This window comes from Lemur catta, chromosome 1, assembly GCF_020740605.2.
Source record: "Lemur catta isolate mLemCat1 chromosome 1, mLemCat1.pri, whole genome shotgun sequence".
NCBI classification, from domain to species: Eukaryota; Metazoa; Chordata; class Mammalia; order Primates; family Lemuridae; genus Lemur; species Lemur catta.
The window spans coordinates 234854223-234874926 of record NC_059128.1 but is presented as its reverse complement, the minus strand read 5'-3'; the positions used below and the strand labels follow the sequence as shown (position 1 = coordinate 234874926).

Below are 20704 nucleotides of genomic sequence, written 5' to 3'. Positions count from 1 at the left end.
AGAAAGAAAGAAATCTATTTATGGCAGTTAGAAGACCAAGACTGAAGTCCTAGGACTAATCCTTACTGACTGCTTTACATTAAGCAATCATTTTTACTTCTGAGCATTAGTTCCTCATTGATAAAGTAGAAGTAATTCTTACCTTGCTGAGTATTTGAGTTGAATGAAAGCATTTGTGACATGGAAAGAAGCAGATCTATCCATGACTATTACTGTATCTCTTGATGGCTCATTCTCTAAACAGGATTTTCTATCTGCATCGCACTTTAAAAGATCAGAGGAGAAGGAAGGAGTACTTGTCTTTTAGAAGGTCACAACCTCCAATTCTTCCCAATCTTTCAACTAAACAAAAAATTAACTAATTAGCAGTATTCCTTCTGTCTAATCTCTATATCTACCACCTCTACAACAGCATGATCAGTTTTTAATACTCCTTCGTCTCCTTTATTTGAACAAACGCAAACCATGATCAATCTCTATGTAAACTACTGTTCAAGAAAATATTAAGGGGGAGAAAAATTAATTTGCTATCTCCCTATTCAATTCCAAGGAAAAATATTATTTTATATTAGTAACAAAGCAAAAATTTTCTTGCAATCTCCCTTATATGGGGAAAAAGGAGATTAGCTATTTTTTTTCAGGCTTCATTTCCCCAGGGTTTCATATTCTGAAAATACCAAAAAAATACTGAGTGATTCACCACCTTTACATGAACCCAGTGTTAAAGATATGAGCACCCAGTGTTTATTTTCCATCAGTCAGGCAGCAATAGAAGTATGGGAAAGGGTTGAAAAGGTTAATATTAGATTGTAAATATTTTCTTTGGAAAATCATTTCTCATGTTTACTCAGGATTGAGTGTCCTGAAGCACCAACAGTTCCTTAGGCTCAGTACTGTTTTGTCTTGTTGAGAATCTATTATGTGCCAAGCTTTGTCACTTTTAGACTGTGAACTCACGAACGTAGACTCTTTTACTCATTTCTAGATCCACAGCATTTAGCACAAACACACCGAAATAAAACTAAACTGGGAACATAGCATACAAAGGGAGTGATTTATTCTTTTAACTGGGGTTGGACGTGAGTGGGGTTGCTACAGAATATATGCTTAAAGAAGTTGCATAAGGGAAGAATTTTAGAAGAGTAGTAAGACATTCCAGGAGGACATAGGCATTCCAGGTAAAAAGCACAGAAGAGTAAATTTGCCTGGATTTGTGAAGTATAAGGTGGTTGAGGGTGAAACTAGAGGATTTAAGAGGTGAACAGTCCTGGAGGTAGGATGGAATCAAGGAAGGACTTGAAGCATCAGAGAGATCCTGGATTTGCATTTTAGAAGAATTGCTTTGGCCTCACTCACCTGCAGGTAGACTGGAAAGTAGGTGAGTCTGGAGCCAGGGAGAGCCATCCATGGTAGTCCATGGAACTCAGCTTACAGAACTGGGAGGATGAGACAAAGCTGGATCTGGAGACAGATGCCAAGAAGACCCAGCAGAATCCCTCTGCTAAAAGCTCAGTTTGGGGGCGGGTGGTGGGAATTACCTGTATATGCTTGGAAATATTCTTATGTGCAGGAAAAGAGACTTTGTCTAGATAAAGAGATTAAGAAGCAGCTGAGGTCATAAAAGTAACAGGTCTCTAGGAAGCAGGTAGGGTGACAAGAGGGTAGTCCTGGGCAATACCAGCATTTAAAGGGTCAACAGAGGAAAAACATTAGGTTAGTAACTGGTAGCAGCATTCCTGAACGTTTACTTTCAGTTGTAGGAGTTAAAACCCAGGGACATCATTTCCCCAGCTGGCCCTGGCTTTCTTGAAGGCCTAACCTAGTGTTGATGGGAAACTTCAAAGTGGTGGTAGCAAAGCTTTTCTTTCAAGAAACGCCACAGCATAAATATCTAATTGCTTTCCAAAAAGGTATCTCCAAAGATATCAATGTTAGCACCTCTGTTCCCTGCTTTCTAAGTGTGACTTAAAAAATACATTTGAAATTTTTATCTCCAATGATGTTTCCTTTTCTATTCTGTTGTTAGATGACCTTCGTAGAATGCAAAGTGAACATGTTTCACTTTCATGTCAACTTGTAAACAACTCTTTTCCACCAAACCAAGACTTCAGAGTTACTTGGTCCAGAGTAGAAAGTGGGACTTCCTCTGTCCTGGCTTACTATCTGAGCTTCTCACAAAATATAATTATCAATGAACCCCGATTCTCATGGAACAAAGAGCTGATAACCCAGAGTGACTTCTCTATGAATCTGACAGATCTCAGTCTTTCAGACAGTGGGGAATATTTATGTAATATTTCTTCAAGCAAATATACTTTACTCACCGTCTACGCACTGCATGTAGGTAAGTTGCAAATAAGTTTGGATAATGGGTTTTGGTTATAGCAGTAAAGGTTTGTGACTATCGCACAGAAAGACTAGCTTTTAAAGAATACATTAGTACTTCTCAAAATGTCATCTACAGGGATATTTCTGATCAGGATATAGATACCCATCCCTGTCCTTCAACCACACAAAAGCCTTATATTGGGGAGAAAAAATACTCCTGCAGATTTCCTCTTCAAGATTTCAAGGCTTCCGAAATGAAGAGGAGTCCCATACATTTTGATGACTTCCTGGACTAAGCATCTTAAATTTCTGCTTGCTTCTGTGCCCAATATGTGACTTAGGGCCTGGGGTTTGGGGAGTTGAGGCTGCAGACACATTAGGAAGTTAAAATTGAGGCCCTGATGCATACTGGTGAGATATGGCACTGTCCACGAACTTAGTAGAAATAGTCACCACACAATATTTGAAGCACTAAGTGTATGCCTAATTCAGCCCATTTTTGCCTCTGTGAACTGCCAAAATTCATTATCTAAAATATTTCTAGTCAACCAACCACAGAATCATGAAATGTTACTCTAGGTGAGCTGGATGTTCTCCCTACCCTTAAACTATCAATTTTACCTCATGGGAGACCATGGCAACTCTTTCTACCCTTTAATAAAGGTATTTGAGTCAGTAGAACATATGTTTTAGAAATAGTTCTATCATCTCAATTGTGAAAATCAGGAATAATAGATTTGAAAGTTTGGCAATTCTACATAGTGAGATTTGGAGATAAGAGCACAGAGTTGTGTCCCTAGGTTATATGGTCTTCAAATAGATAGAAGCTTCCAGTCGCTGAATGATAGCACTCCCTTTTTGTGGAGCTGCCACTTGGAAAGTATAGAATGAAAAACTTAGGATGCATTTGAAGCTCCTATTTTTCTCCAAAATATAAGAGTGTCAGTTTTATGTAGAATACAGTTAAGCCTACAGTCTATTTTTAAAAATGTTGCCTCATGTTGCATTCATTTTGGAATGTAAAAAAATAATCAGGAAGAAATGTCCCAAGGACCACATATGGCCCATCTTCCCACCCAGATATCTAATTTTTAGTTAATGCAAAGTGAAACATCAGGAACATTTCATCTCTGATGAAGAGGCTTCTCAGAAGCTCTCATTCTCGAGTAAAGCCTGGCCAGTTGGGACTGAGGGAGGGTCTGCCCTCCTAGGAAAAGGCCTGTAGCAACAAAACCACCCTAGCAGGAGAGAGAACAAGTCAAAACAGTCCTAGTACTCTAAACCCCACCCTTTTAAGGAAACTCGGTTTTCTACTCTGAATTGCAATTTTCCATTTGCAGCCTTGCCCAGGAGATGCTCCAACATTTGAAAAGGAGGCCCAGATGGGGGGTATTTATGATTCTGAGAATCTATTAATAGATCTGCCCAATTAAGGTTGCACTGAACTGAATGGAATGAAATAGTTCTTGCTAAATGTTGCTGCTGAATCAGTATGTGACCTTGGACAAATCTCATATGAAGGAACCTTAGGGTCATGGATAAAGTGAGAAGCAGCTATACCTTGCAGAATTTCCTTTGGGAGGAAAACAATGCATATCAAAATACTTTAGAAAGTCAGCCTAGCATTTCTATGTAATCTCTCCTTCACATAGGTATAGTAGCACCCCGTTATCCTTGGGGGATATGTTCTAAGACCTCCAGTGGATGTCTGAAACCATGGATAGTACCAAACCCTATGTGTGCATTGCCACATAGTACCAGAGTGAATCTATTCTTCCATGTTTTATGCCCTGCTGCCTCCTTTGACCTTTTATGAATATAGGTTCTATTTGGGATTTCCTTCCAGAAGAGCTCACTTTCATTGCAATTGAAACGAAGACTTGCTTTGGATGGTATCCTTAACTTCAACTCTGCCAGAAGTGCTGCAATAGCTTCTTTCTCAGCAGATGCAGCCTCTTCAGTAATTTTTGTGTTTTCATCCCAACCTATTCCCTCATTTTCAGTAAATGGTTTGGTGTCACTCATTTAAGGGGATACCTTGCCGAAATCTTCATATATGCTCAATGCTTTCTGGTACAACACATTGTCTTCAATTGGAACATGTTTCTGTTCCTGTCTTCCACCCACAAATTTAATGCTTTTTCTATCTTCACTAAGCATTTATAATAAATACACTGAGGCTGTAACTTTTGCAGTTTGAGATATGACAGCAAAACTAGCACAAATTTCTTCTTTCTTCACAATTTTATGGGTAGAAGATTCATCATTTTTACCATAGTTCTTCCAAACCTCAGTATATGATTTTTGTTGTTGTTACATCAAGAACTTTCACCTTAAAAAGAAGCACTTTATGGCTTCTCTTTGGCATATCCAAATTGCCAGCTTTACTAACTTTTGTGCTTTGGGGCCATTCTTAAGCAAAATAAAGATGACTTGAACAAAAGCACTGCAATTTCACAATAGTTGCTGATAACCAAGATGGCTCCCAAGTGACTAATGGCAGTAGCACATACAACATTGGATCTCTGGACAAGGATGAATCACACCCCAAGTGGGATGGATCAAGATGGTATGAGATTATATCATGCTAACTCAGAATGGCATGCAATTTTAAACTTACATATTGCTTATTTCTGGAATTTTCCTTTTAGTATGTTGAGATCACAGTTGAACACGGGTAACTGAAACCTTAGAAAGTGAAACCACGGATAAGGGGGGGACTACTGTATAGAATTTCAGGAGGACACAAATATGTGGAGAAATTAATGTTTTATTGGTTATAAAACATTATAACTAATAGTATGTTCATAAAATTGACATTTGTTTAAATAGAACTATTTGTTTTATAACATACTATTTTTTCCCCTGAGTTGGCCTTTGTGCTCTGATGCTTGCTCCCCACTTTTTAGTAGAACATAGATCACAAGATTAGCAGAGTTCTGACTTTGGTAACTGAGGGTTTTCAAATTTCTGCCTTCTGAAGCCCCCACTTCCATTAATACTAATTTCAAGAATTCTAGTTCTGTCTTAGCTGCTGCAGAAAATTTAGGTTTCTGCAGTTATTCCTGAGGAACTCCAAGTGCTAGCAGTAGGTTCCCCTTTCTTTTGCTTTCTGAGGTTTGTTACCCACAGTCAACCATAGTCTGAGCATCTTAAATGGAACATTCCAGAAGTAAACAGTTCATAAGCTTTAAATTGTATGCTGTTCTGAGTAGCAGGATGAAATCTCATGTTGTCTCCCCAGGTTCATGGATCATCCCTTTGTCCAGCCTCCCATGCTGTCCACGCATTAGTCACTTGCTAGCCATCCTGGTTATCAGATCAACTCTCTTGGGATTTCAGTGCTTGTGTTCAGGTAACCCTTATTTTACTTCAAGTGCAAGAGTAGTGATGCTGACAATTCAAATATCAAAGAGAAGCCATGAAGTGCTTCCTTAAAGTGAAAAGGTGAAAGTTCTCAACTTAGTAAGGGGGGAAAAAAATCCAAACCAAAAACATATGCTGAGGTTGCTAAGATCTACAGGAGAACAAACCTATCCATGAAATTGTGAAGAAGGAAAAAGAAATTTGTACATAGTATAGGTTAGGTTACTGGGTTAGATATTGTCTGAGGTTTCAGTCATCCACTGGGGGTCTTGGAACATAGCCCCTTGGATATGGGGGGAGTACCATATCTATTATCCCTATGGTCACCTGCCACCTCTAACTCAAGACCATGGTTTCTACTAGGTACCTTTTAACATCTCTGAACTTCTTATCACTATTTCCTTAAGATACTGTCTTCTCTAAGCCGGGGGTGGACTGTACCCTCACTTTATCCTCTAAAGTTAACACTGGCTGAGGCTAGTTTATACTCATTATTATTCCTTTATAAAAGTGTGTTTATTTTCTTATTACCATACACAACAATAGACTCTTAAAATGCATAATAGACTTATAGCCTCTCCAGTTTTCAGACTCTTTTTTTCCCCTCCCACCCTTCCAAGGTCCAATAATACTGTGGCATCTGAGGTTTCCCACAATGGAGACATTGAGACTGGGAGATACTTGTAAGCTCATGACAAACTCTCCTATCCAGACTGGGCTCTTGGTTTTATCTTTAAAGGACCTTTTCATTATGCATATGAATTCTGCCTCCTACCTGTAATGCAAAAATAACTAGTTTTAAAAATAGTAAACATACTCTACACCCACCCACACTTTTCTTATTTGGTAATTTTCCTTCCAGTTCACAGACTTTGTTTCTTTGTTTTATTTAGAACAGAGCCAAGGAACAGCTTCCTGGTACATATTGCTTCTGATGTTGGTGGTTTTTCTGATTTTGTCAGTTCCTGTGATAAAATGTTGCCTGGACCGTATGTTAAGACGTACCTATTATGGCATAGGTAATATCTCATGAATAATTTGGGCTCTACCCCTGGGTGTTCCACGTCATGTATATAGATAACATGGAAGTACATGCTGCTCCTGGGCATGTAAATGGATCTGAATTTTCTGGAGTCATTCACAAAATTTATCAAATGCTTTAAAATGCTTCTATGTTTTCACCTAACCATTCTACCTCTAGGAATTGGATCTTGAGTTAGATAATCAGGCACACCAACATATATACAAACACATTCATTGTGGCACACTGCCATTACTTCCAGTTTTCCTACTATTTTCAATAAATAATAGGTGAACTCGTTAATTGAAAATCATGTGGTTTTCTTTACAAAAAAATTTTAATCTGGCATTAAAATGACAAACAGGGTGATTTATTCACCCCACATAGAAAAAAGCCAAAGCTAAAAGAATAGCATCAAGTTAGATGGAACTGGAGACCACTATCCTAAGTGAAGTAACCCGGGAACAGACAACCAAATACTATCTGTTCTCACTTACAAGTGGAAGCTAAGCTATGGCTACACATGGTCATACAGAGTGGTAAAATGGACACTGGCGACTCAGAAGGGGATGAAGGGTAGAAAATTACCTCTTGGGTATAAAGTACTCCATTCGGGTGATGGGTACACTAAAAGCCCAGACTTCACTACTGTACAATTCATCCATGTAACAAAACTCCACTTGTACTCCCTAAATCTATTGAAAAAAAGAAAACACATTTTAAAGAAGCTAAAGCTTTAAAAAGTTGCCTTTGGTGTGATGAGACCATAGATTCTCCTTTTTCCTCACACCTCAGAAGGAAGCCCCGATACTTAAGTCCCTGGGGCTTCCTGCTCACTACTTCCAGTCCTGGGCTCTGTTCTCTTTTGCTCTGAGCTTAGTCTGTGGTTGGTGCCGATCAAAACTATATTGTTTTTATGGGTCATTTTAATCTTTGTTAATTTTTTTTTCTAAACTAAATTTTGTACAACCAACCTGTACTACTTACAGTAATTTAAAATATCTTAAGATGTCATGGAACTTGTTGCTTTTATTAACAGAATTTGAGCTGGAAGGGATTTGGGGAAAAATTAGATCTAGTTTTTCTCTGCATTTTACAGATTAGGAAACAGGAATCCTGGAAGTGAGCTCAAGTGCCAAGTGGGCATGTGAAACAGATTTGTGTGCACCACCTACAGTTGTGTAGCTAACCTAGTGGCAGAGGCGGGCCTAGGCCCCCAGCAGCTCTCCCTCATTTCATCATCCCCCTGAGAAGGCTCTGGCTTTCCTGGCAAGTTGACATAGATCCTATGTCCTTTTCCCATGTTCTTTTGGTTGATATTAGCCTATTGCCCATGCTAAAGTTAGGGGATTTGGGTTATAGCAGAAACCATTATTGAAGATAAAGTTTTAAGGGTCACAGCAAACAAGAGTTTCACTACTTCTAACCTTATGATCATTTGTAGTAATAGGCTAGTTCCTGTCCCTTAGCTGGCCAGAAGTAAGAGGTCACAGGCAGACTAGTTTGTCCCCCAAGGATAACCCCTGACTGAATATAATGGTACTTGTGATTGGATTAGCTTCAAATTATGGGAAAGAGGGTACCACCTACACGGCTCAAGAATGACAGTTTAGTGTCTATATTGGAAGTCTGCATAAGTCAGTTCCCAACAGAAAACACATGGCACACCAAACTATACAAAAGGAACTCAGAAGATAGTGCGTTCCCCCAGAGCTAGGAGCACCTGATTCACCACCAAACCTAAACTTGAAGGGACAAGGACAGAGAGCACTTCCCAAAACTTAGAAGGAGAGGGTCACATAAAATCAGGAGAATGATCTTCAATGGAAGGACACGGCCAGATCAAGGCGATTTTATAGGGAGGGAGCGGGGGAATGAATGCCTGACTTCACTCTTCCCTCTCACTGATCTCTAACCCAACTAGAACCCAGAGAGAACAAATAGTGTCCTATTGGAGTCCAACCAGGTGAGTTTCCACAGCAGAGAGAAGAATGGCTCCTGGCTCTGGGGGAGCAGTCAGAAGATATGGGCAAAAACTATGGTCACTGTATTGGCCACTTAAAAATAATATTCTATAGTTCTGCAGTTAGATGGGCTGACAATATATTTGAAACTGTTATACTAAAAGCCACAAAACTATGCCTACCTCCAGCTCCCTGGCTGTGGTTTCATTTGACTGTGGTTCATGTATTTTTAAATTCCCTTTTCTATTACTGTTTTAAAATGACCTTCATCTAGGATATTTATAAAAGGGGCCAGATTTTAGGAAAGCCCAGAAGGAGGCCTTCCCTGAGAAATGACACTGTACCCCATTCTCCTCTAACCATCACTCTCAGCCGCTCTTTGGCCATGACTTTTCCATTATTAGCAGTTGGGAGGAATCAGGCCAACAATCCAAAAGAGCCAGGAATTGCTGGGCTGATTGAACTGCCTCTGGTCCCTCAGGGGCACCTGAATCAACCATACAAATTTACTGCTGTTTCTGATGATGTGTTTCTACACTGAATACATTTTTAAGGCTGTTTGTTAAAAGAAAGACATGAAAGGGGGAGTAACGAAAGGGATTCTAATACCATAATTATACTGAGATAGGAATAAGGGAGAATTTCAGTGTTTAATTTTTTAATTTTAATTTAATGTTTTAAAATTCTTTTTTTCTGTAGAAAGAAGCCACGTCTTTAATGATGAGACAGCCAGCAAAGATGCTGACAATGCAAAAGAAAGTATGGTAAGGCATCATTTCCTTTACCAAACTATTTATAGTATAAAGACACTACTATAAAAAGGTAATTGAAGTTCTGACTGATTCACATGTCATCACCTAAGACTTTTACAGAGAAAAAACAGGAGGGATTGCTGGATAATATAGCAAGAAAAAAATACAATTAGGCTTTTCCCAATGTCTGTAATTAAACAGGCTTTATGTGCTTAAATAAATGCTTGCTCTTCCCATCTCCTATTGTTATTTGTGGAAAAGATCTCAAACAGCGTTGAGATATGAAGGTGCGACAATGTGCCTGTTCTTCTGATAGGAGCATGGAACATGAGACTGTACAGCAGGGGACAGAAACGCAAATACAGACGTCATGGAGAAGAGCAGGCTCCGGTTTCCGCCCAGACTCAAATAGCTGAACTTCCATACCTTTCCAGCCACTTCTAGGTGCCTTGGGGAGTGATAATTCCCTTACAGATTAGTTTGATTGTGTACTTTCTTTTTGCTACCTACCTTTTACTTGTGTGTTCCATTAATCATAATGTAAATAAGGGCCAGGAGTACGGTAAACTCTTTTCCACTGTTAAAAAACTGAGGAACATCTAACAGGGAGCTTAAAATTAACTGATTAGACTCAGCTACTTATGTAGCTGAGTCATGGATCTGTAATTACAAATACAAGCAATAGCCTAAAGCTCCTCAATTCACCACCACACCTCCTCCTCCCCCCAAAAACCCACTAGCATCAAACAGACATTTAAAGTTCATTTTTCTTGGTTCTAGCCTCTTTCAGAATATCCAGCCAGTACATGAAATGAAGACAAGACTGTGACAACACATGACAACCATCCTTAATATCCAGTGACTTCATCTCCCCTTTCTTCACTGCAATCCCAGGCAAAGGCTTGTCAGACCAGACAGTTTTACTACTGCAAAGACGTGTAACCATTCTCTTTTATGGTATCACGTTACTCTTCAAGACATACGCATCGTTCGCTGATCTCCTGCCTACATTAAAAGCATAAATGCCTGGATGTTAAGGATTCCAGTTCAACTTAGAAGAGACCCGTCTCATTCATTTACATTCCTGCTGCAGTCAGCCCAGGAGGTTACAGTGAGACTCCCCTTGAGAACTGGGAAGAAATGTTTATCACTAGGAGATTATTCAAAATGTGATCAACTAATAATGGGTGAGAGAACAGGTGGTCACCTTAGTGAAAAGGTTAAAAACCAAGGCCTAGAAACCAAGACAATTGATTTAACAAGATATTTTATTCTAGTTTTATATAAATGGTTATATCAGGGTGAGCAACTAGATTTTGGATGGTGAGTCCTGGGGGACTCTGAAGAGTAAGAATGTCAGTATCTCTAAGACCACTTAGGGAAACAGGCTGAAATCAACATAAGAATTGACATTTTTCAAGTTGGGTTATGCCTGCTAACACCAGGCCTACATAGGTCAGTGATTCTAGTCATGAAGATAGTTTAATGAACTCTTCTTGTTCATATTGTTAATCAGCCTTGCCAAAGATTTAGATTTCCATATAAATTTTTATGCAAGAAGAGAAGGGAGAGCCCAGAAGACTTGATGATCTGTTCCCCTTAATTTTAATCATTAGTTTACATGGAAGAAATAAGCTAATGTTATTACTTGTGAATTTGTCACTATAACCAGGCTTTTTGAGACTTAATTGATCCAGATTTTGATCCTATAGTTTATTAAAGAAAACAAACTGAATTGTGGTGTTGGTGCCATCTGGTCTGATTTTTCTCCCACATATGTACAAAGTCTCCATACAAAGGAAAAATGTTATAATATTTTTTACATAAAGGTACATGTAGCTACAATTTCCCATTTTCCTTATATATGGCGACTTTTGGGACACCCTGTAGTTTTCTTAACGCTAAGTTTTTGCTACAGTATTGTGACAGGTGCTCCAATTAAAACTGGATGTGTGTTCCCAAGCTGAAGTTTGCTGATACTGATTTTACTGTGTGTGGAGAAACAATAGCATTCCAGTTTCAGGACTGGCAGTGTGACAACCGCAAATTTCTACAAACAGGTTTGGGATATGGAGATGTTTCCTGGATGTAAATATTGGCTTATTTAAAGGGTAATTTCAAATTTTTTTTTACAAAAGCTTTTTTAAAGTTATCCTAGGAAAAAGAGCTTAAATGTTATGTGTTTAACATTTTCTCACTGGTTTGAGATCGAGAGCCCATTGCTTTGGATTACAGCATGACAGACACCCCTGGTAGTTCACTGTATAGCTGTCCACCCACTCCATCCCCATCACAAAACTCAAATTTGGTTCACCTTGCTCAGAGTGGGCCTGATTTGGGGGGGGATCAGCTTTAATCTGTCTGAGCCAAACCAGGCAACTATAGCCCTCTTGCTACTAGTCTGGCTTAGCAAAGGCTTGTGAAGAAATCTGATCAATAGGATAGAAAGAAAAGTATCCCAGAGGGCTAATTCTGGGAAGGTGTTTCTTTTTCAGAAGGACAAATTTAAAGACTCACACCACTGAAGTGTCAGATAAGAATGAACCTGGGTCCTTTGATACTGCTGAGCCCCTGAATTAATCTATGAGTTGGGGTTGGATCAGAGAGGCAGACCACTGAGAATGACAGAGAGTAAGGATTCATTATAGACATTCAACCTTACACAATTGCTGGTGGAGAAGTCGATGCCAGGCTGCTCCCTCCACATCTGGTACTGGGCCTGAAGCCGCTGGACGGAGGTGGGCTGTGCCGGCAGTCAGAAGGAGAGTCCGTTAAAACAAACAGAACCCGTGTCTGTGTCTCGCAGCCTCCGTGGCAATGCTGTGGGTGATCTGCGGGAGGAACTTGTGCCCGTTGCCATGGAGCTGCGCATGTACCTGGCCTCTGCAAAGCTGGCGAAGGAGACCAGCAGGACCTGGAAGAACCATGGGTCCAGGGAACTGTCACTGATCTCACCTTTTTGTCCTGGGGTAAAATTTTCAAGCTGTCCCAAGGTTTTGCCTACAAGTTAAAGTGCTAAGAAAAAATTTTATCAACTTTTACCACCACTGGCAAAAGACATTGACTCATCATCCCTCCATCCATGAATCTAAGTTCACGACAGTAACAACCATTTCCCGACACACCCTAGTCCCCATGGAGCATGACTGGTGTAAGGCTGTCTTCCATGAGTCCTACCTATTAAGAGGCAATACTGACAACAAATCAAGTATTAATTCATTTCTTAACAGCAGCATTTAAAAGATTCTTGCCTCTATTTAATCTGTCATGTGAAGTGTTAGAAGGTACTTGCTTGCATTTGAGGATCAAAAAATCCCCATTAACCTTGGAAGCAATGATAGTCCCTTTAATTATTACATTTTTCTAATCTCTTATGTTTAAATTGCTTTTCGCACCACATAAACTGTTTCAAATGCAACCTAAGTTTTTGGTTATGAACTGGCACTTTCCTTATACATCTTCAGCTGTTGTCCTTTAAAAGCAGGGACTGTTTATTCTCCTTGAACCTGAAAAACAGAATGTCAGTATGTTCTGTGAAATTCCTGCAACTTTCACCAGTGGAACACATGCCCAGAATCAAGCTGAGGCCTTTCCAGAGGTGAGCCAGCCTTAGCCAACTCTTCATTAACTTCAACGGGAGGCAGGGAATGGAGGCAATTATCTGCATTATAGAAAGCAGACACCAGTAATTCACCCCAAGGGCATGCTTGGTCACTCTCAATTTTCTGCCTGCCTTTCCTTGCCAGTGAAGGCAACGCCCTCTTCAGCCTACCCTGAGGGAAAAGATTCTGCAGCTACCTCACCAGTTGGCTCCACAGCCTGGACACAGAATTCTATCAGAAAACCTTTTTCTTGTGCTTATGACAGTTAAAGGATTTTCAGGCTTTTTTCTTCTTTTTTCTGTGAATGGGAAACAATTAGTCATTGCACTGCCAAGGAAGGTTTTCCTATTCCTCTCAAAAGCACTTTCTGCTTCACTGGCTGTATTCTTTGTTGGAAATCACTGTGACAAAGTTGAATGCATGGCATCTGTTTGGGAGGCCCTTCGACCTCCTGCAGCTGAGTGCAATTGCAGAACATGGGGGGGCACCTCGCTAAACAAGTAGTTATGCGGGGTTGCTGGCAGGCTCTGCGCAGAAGACCCTAAAGCCAGTGCCGTAACACTGCTCAAACTGAGGCCAGAGGTCAAACCATTTAACGGGACCTCTCCACAGGGGACTCATCCTTGAGACAGCCATTCAGTCCTCAGTAAGAAACTTCTGGAGGCTGCCAATGATTCATGCTTCTCATGTTCAGATCTAAAAATGTTCAATATAACCAACTTTTAGTCTCTCCTTCAAAAGAGTTCCTTTTGACCTCCCTTATTTACATGTATTACTGGCAATGCCACCAACTTGCAGGGTTACTAGTAATTCACTTACAGTAAGAAAGAGGGATAGTCATGCACCAAATTTTTAAAAATGCAATGGTGGTGCCTTTCTGTGCTAGGAACTATGTTCAGTGCTAATATCACATTATGTAATCTCCTTTAACTCCTTTCTGCTAAAGCCAGACCTCATTAAAAAGCTGTTCCTGGGAAAATATCAATAAGGAAGCTGAGGCTGCCCTGACCCTGCCAAACATTCAGCTCAGTGTTCTTTGTCGCTCCGTCACTTTACTAGTAAAATTAGGGCAGTGGCCTCTACCATTGGATTAGAACGGCCGTTTCACAGGCCACCGACGTAGAAAGATCTTTTCTCTGTGTTTTAGGGAAAAATCAGAAATAAAAAGCAGGATTCTTGTGTTTGTTTTTCTTCACTGCGCCAGTTTTAAACATTTTCCCTTTTGGTCTCCTTATTAACACAGTACAAAGTCACGTACTGTCTACCATGGAAAAAGTTCACTCAGAATTTCAAGCAGATCCACCTGTGCTTTTTAAAATCCTCTTTGCTCCATGGACTCTTATTTTACACAAATGAGTCAAGGTCCCAGAGCTCAGAGCCTGCAAGTTAACATGGAACTAAGCATTTGAAAAGTATAAACAAGGTACATCCCACTCAAACACTTAATATTTCATTCTATCTGTAAAAATATAGTAAATATGGGAAGATTTTATTGGAACTTTTTGTTGTTTTTTAAAAGCTTTTAAAGAGAAAAATTTCTTGTTATATTGGTGTATGCAATGACATGAGCCCTAAACAACATGATTTAAGAGTGAGAACAGAGTTAAATATATGCCATACCTTTTTCCCAAACTCGTGCTTTAATCTTGAGTTTATTGATTTGAGATTCTGCCACCTCTGCCCTTTCTTTCACTTCGTTCAACTCATGTTGCTGCTGCTTATACTTGGAAAGATATTGATTGGCTTATGCTTCCTATAAAAATAATTAAAAAAAACCTCTGTGCCTATATAGTCAATTTTTTCTGCTTTGAGAGGAGAAAGTTGAAAAATGTGAAAGGAATGTAAAGTTCTGAGTATTGAATGGAATATCATATTTTGATATGATATATAGGGATTCAGATTTTTCTAGCAGGCACAAGATCCATTTTTACAACTTTTGTTGCCTGGAAATTCAGAACCTAGTCAACACTTTCCATCAACTGGATGTAGTACAGCATTCACTGACGTGGATATGATGAAATTACCACAGTTGTTTGCTTTGTAGCCAGTTTAACATCCTATTCTACCTCTTGGTAGAGGGGGCTTGTCTTTAAAATTATATGGATCAACAGGTAATTATTAGACATAGTAGTGTTTTAGACCAAATCATTTAAATAATCAATTTGAAACTCCTCGAGAGATCTTATTAGAGATAAACCAATATACATGGCACTTAATTACATTCCACGTAGCTATAGATATAAACCCAGGGAAGGCAAGTACATTTCAAGTGATGGTGGTTTTGTCACAACCGTGTCCAGGATCATCGAGAAAAAATACTGTGAACTGTGTTTATGTTCAACTAAGGTTTGGGGGTGAGGGAGGCCCCAAGGTGACTACTCTGCCAAAAATTTGCCATCCCTATGTAACACCCTACTCTTACTTGGCTAGTTTCTTGGAGTGCACATGTTTGGGTGTCACCATGAGGTCAAAGGAGAGAGCCCTGGCTTCCTACAGGGAAAAGCAGCACATATTTTTACCATGGGCAATAATTATAACTTGAGAAAAACCACAGAATGGGCAGACTCTAGGCCAAACGGGTCCTCTCCAACAAGCTGCTCGCCTAGTGTAGGGCCACATATCTCCGTCAATCAAAACTAATGCTGGGAAATCCATGAGGCTGCAACTGCCCCCGGCACTTACCGCAGCCTCCGCTTGCTGCTTTGTAGCTTTGCACTTTCAGCTGAAGTTTTTCCATCAGAGTCTGCATCCTGCTCAGGTTGTTCTTGTCTTCCTCGGCCTGACATGCATAGGTATGTATGGGAAAGGGATTGGAGGATCCAGCAGTCTCCACCAGGGGTAGCTTCATGTGAGGAAATAAAGATTAGAAAGCTTTATTAAACATTATCTGAGAGTTGTGATTTGCACAATGGGTTTAACTCTACTTGTCCCAAGAAATTAATAAACAGAACTGTAAGGACTAGGAGAGTCATTTCTCCTGATGCACCACAGCACTCCACCAGCTTGTGCTGAAATGGAAGTTACAGCCCTTAGGTTCGGTTTGGTCTTCAGCCTTTCCATGCCAATCAAGCTATGCCTGCCTGGGGTTTTTCAGTAGGAATGAAGTAGATTATTATAAAAGACACACATGTAAAACTGAAAACCAATCACCCCCAATCAAAACAACTTTTCTCTTGAACTTTCTAACTGACCTTTGGCTCTGGGTAATGGAACTATAGGAAAGGCCAGTTTTCTGCAGTTCTGGTGTGGGCATCATCAGAGATAGCTGTGGGGACTTCAGTGCGCCCATTCTCACAGCTTCAATTACAATCAGGCTCCGCTGGAGAAGGGAAATCTAGGGGCACAGTGTGTCTCAGCAGTGCTCCGTGGAGCTTTGGTATTCTGAGGAGGAAGGAGGGGAGAGGAGAGCAGATAGTAGGGCTCTGCATTCCCCATATCCCCTTGACTACAGCATTTCCACTTTGGAGCTGTTGAATTCCCAAAGGAAGAATATATCTCCATCTGCTGAGGGTTGAGAAACTGATTTAATCAAGAAAAACCTACCCCTGCTGCCTAAACTTTTTTTCTGGCTCCATTTGACCTATTTCAACAACCATCACTTCCTTTGGCAGCATCCATGATTCCCCAACCACCACTTACCTTTCACTGCCCTTCACAAACCTTCCACTCCAACTAGGCTTGCAGTCTCCTCTCCCCCCACAGCTGCCCGCCTTACTCCATCCTTCCTAGGTCTGGCCAAGCTGTTGCCATCACCAGAATGCCCCACCCCCACTTTAAAATACAATCTGACAGTAGATCATTAATTACTATGTTTAAGGAATGAATGCATAGGAAACCAACTGGCTGGGGAACTGGCACAAGTCTATGTTTGAAATAGAATCCCTTTTCTGTTCTCATCTGCTTATTCCTCTACCTCTCAGGTTTATGAAATTTGAAAATTCACAGAATTATGTATTTACAGTACATTCTAAATGTACACAGGTTTCATTGCTGATAAGCAACTTGTTGAGGGGAGGGGTGTGGTAAAGGAGGCCACATGGAAGAAAACTGAGAAAAGCTAGAAGTGGTTGCTGACATTAACGATGTTCCTCCCACTTGGGAAGGTGAAGCTGTTGATGTCAGGCCCAGGTTCACATCTCAGCTCTGAGGCTTTAAGTAACTGTGGGGCCCATGGTTATGCACCACAGATTTCCCTTCAAGAAAAGAACTTGCCATTTAGCTGTGAGAAGGGCAGTTCCCTGATAACCTCCAACAGCAGGGCCTTTGGGTCCTGCTATAGCATTGGTGCTCAGGCCACACACTTCCAAGGCAGCCCCCAGGCACTAACTGGGCACAGTGGAGTTATGAGTGTCTCGCCATGTCTACCCAACATGGGACTCCTCTCTGGGCAATCTTTGTGGAGATTTGCTCAGAGCTGCATTGCAGCCTGAGGCTCTTTCCATCCAATCCTGCCCCCTCAGCCTTTCGTTTTGCATCTCTGCCTGATCCTGTTTTGCTCTCACCTTCATTGTTCACAGGTGTTACCACCAGTAAATCTCCTGTACCAACTCCACCTTGGCATCTGGTTTCTGGAGAATCCACCTAACACAGCAACTTAACCAAATTTTGTTTTCTTATTCCTAAAAATAAAGATATTATATTCTTGACTAGATTTGAAAGAATTAAATAATATCTACACCCAGATTCCTGAATATAGGAGGCAGTTGAAGGTAAAACAGAGCAGGTAGGAGGATAGTGCAGAGCAAGATGGCAGAATAGAAACCTCCAGTGATCGTCCCTCCCTGCAAACACCTACTTCAACAACTATCCACGCAAGCAAGCACCTTCAGAAGAACCAAAAATCAACTCACCAAGGTAGTGAGTGCCATTAGGAGTCTGCAAAAGTCACAGCATGATTGGGCCTGGGACACTGTCAATGCTGATATGACTGCAATGACCAGATACTTAGACCGTAACACTCAATTCCCTTTGAGTATCTGGAAAGTCTTCTTAAGAAGGATGGATTCCAATAAGGCCAGACTGTGAAGATTAAAATAAATACCTAACTCTTCAGTGCTCAGCCATGGACAAATATCCACAAACATCAAGAACATCTAGGAAGACATGACCTCACCAAAAAAAACCTAAATAAGGTACCAGTGACCAATCCCAGAGTAATGGAGATAGGTGACCTTTCAGACAAAGAATTCAAAATAGCTGCCCTGAAAAAGATCAATGAACTTCAAAACAACACAGAGAAGGAATTCAGAAGCTTATCAGAGAAATTTAACAAAGAGACTGAAATAATTTTTTAAAAAAGCAAAAATTCTAGAACTTAAGAATTCAATTGACAAACTGAGAAATGCATCAGAGTCTCTCAACAACAGAACTGACTGAGCACAAGAGAGAATTAGTGAGCTTGAAGACAGGCTATTTGAAAATACATAGTCAGAAGAGAAAAAAGAGAAAAGAATAAATAAGAATGAGGCATGTATACAAGATCTATTATAGCAAACAGCCTCAGAAGAGCAAATCTAAGAGTTATTGGCCTTACAAAAGGAGGGAGAGAGAGACTGGGGTAGAAGGTTTATTTAAATAAATAATAACAGAGAACTTTCCAAGCCTACAGAAAGATATCAATATTCAGGTACAAGAAGGTCATAGAACACCAAGCAGATTTAACCCCAATGAGGATACCTCAAGGCATTTAAAAAGCTCTCAAAGGACACACATTTTTTAAAAGGGTCCTAAGGAAAGCAATATAAAAGAAAAAATAACACATAAAAGAGCTCTGATACGTCTGGCAGCAGACTTCTCAGTGGAAACCATACAGGCCAGAGGAGAGTGGCATGACATATTCAAAGTGCTGAAGGGAAAAAACCCAAACCCTAAAATATTATATCCTGAAAAAATATCCTTCTAACTTGAAGGAGAAATAAAGACTTTCCCAGATAAAGAAAAGCTGAGGGATTTCATCAACACCAGACCTGTCCTACAACAAATGCTAAAAGGAGTTCTTCAATCTGACAGAAAAGGACATTAATGAACAATAATAAATCTTCTGAATGTATACAACTCACTGTAAGAGTAAGGACACAAATACAGAATACTCTATTGCTAATAATTATGGTATATAAACCACATATCTGGAGTAGGAAGACTAAAATACTAACCTATCAAAACTAACTACAATAATTTTTTGAAATAACATAGTATAAAAATACATGGATAGAAACAATAAAAAGTTAAAAAGCTGGGGGGATATAGTTAAAGGTAGAATTTCTGTTAGATTTCTCTTTGCTTGTTTATTTGGTTGTAAGCAGAGTTGTCATGTGTTTAAAATAATTGGTAATAAAATGTTATTTACAAGCCTCATGGTAACCTCAAATAAAAAAACCTACAACAGATACACAAAAACAAAAAAAGCAAGAAATTAAACCACACTACTAGAGAATACTGCTTTTAACAAAGGAAGACAGGAAGGAAGGAAGAGAGGACCACAAAACAAGAAGAAATCAAATAACAATATGTCAGTAGTAGGTCTTTACCTATCAGTAATAACATTGAATGTGAATGGACTAAACTCTCCAATCAAAAGATGTAGAGTGGCTGAATGGATGAAAAAACAAGAGTCAACTATATATTGTCTGCAAGAAACACACTTTACCTATAAAGATACATATAGACTGAAAACAAAGGGATGGAAAAAGATATTCCATGCAAATGGAAACCAAAAAAGAGCAGGAATAGCTATACTTCTTTCAGATAAAATAGATTTCAGGCAAAAACTGTAAAGAGAGACAAAGAAGGTCATTATATAATGATAAATTGGTCAATTCAGCACAAGGATAAAACAATTCTAAATATGCACCCAACATTGGAGCAGCTGTATATATAAAGCAAATATTATCAGAGATAAAGAGAGAGATAGACCCCAATACAGTAATTGTTAGAGACCTCAACACTCCATTTTTAGCATTGGACAGATCATCCAAACAGAAAATCAACAATGAAACATTGGACTTAATCAGCACTATATGGACCTAATAGATATTTACAGAATATTTCATCCACCAGCTACAGAATACACATTCTTCTCCTTAGCTCATGGAACATTCTCAAGGATGGATCATATAGTAGGTCACAAAACAGTCTCAAAAAATCCAAAAAAATTAAAATCATTCCAAGTATTTTCTCTGACAGTGGAATAAAACTAGAAATCAGTAACAGAGGAACATTGGAAAATACACAAACACATGGATATTAAACAATGTGCTCCTAAACGAACAGTGGGTCAATGAAGAAATTGAGAAGGAAATTTAAAAATGTCTCCAAACAAATGAAAATGAAAACACAACATATCAAAACCTATAAGATACAGCAAAAGCAGTAATAAGTGGAAAGTTTATAGCAATAAATGCCTACATCCAAAAAGTAGAAAAGCTTCAAATAAACAACCTAACCATACATCTCAAAGAACTAGAAAACCACGAGCAAACCAAACCCCAAATTAGAAGAAAATAAATAATAAAGATCAGAGCAGAAATAAACAAAATTGAAACAAATACAAAAGATCAAGGAAACAAAAGTTGGTTTCTTGAAAAGATAAACAAAATAGACATACCTTTAGACAGACTGAAAAAAAAAAAAGACCCAAATTAATAAAAATCAGAGATGAAAAAGGAGACATTA

General features: G+C 39.4%; 1 protein-coding gene across 4 annotated transcripts in view; it reads left to right on the top strand.

The window, feature by feature from the left end:
• HHLA2 (HERV-H LTR-associating 2) overlaps positions 1 to 11265 on the top strand; it is a 76127-nt gene extending 64862 nt beyond the window's left edge. For 3 of the 4 annotated variants that reach the window (XM_045540344.1, XM_045540346.1, XM_045540343.1), the window contains exons 6-9: positions 2027 to 2344; positions 6588 to 6713; positions 9379 to 9443; positions 10212 to 11265. In XM_045540344.1, coding sequence (XP_045396300.1) covers positions 2027 to 2344; positions 6588 to 6713; positions 9379 to 9443; positions 10212 to 10241 — 539 coding nt within the window. In that variant the 3' untranslated portion in view covers positions 10242 to 11265. The remainder of the gene's footprint in view (positions 1 to 2026; positions 2345 to 6587; positions 6714 to 9378; positions 9444 to 10211) is intronic. The other variant, XM_045540347.1, reaches the window with a different exon arrangement.
• The last annotated feature ends 9439 nt before the right edge of the window (positions 11266 to 20704 follow it).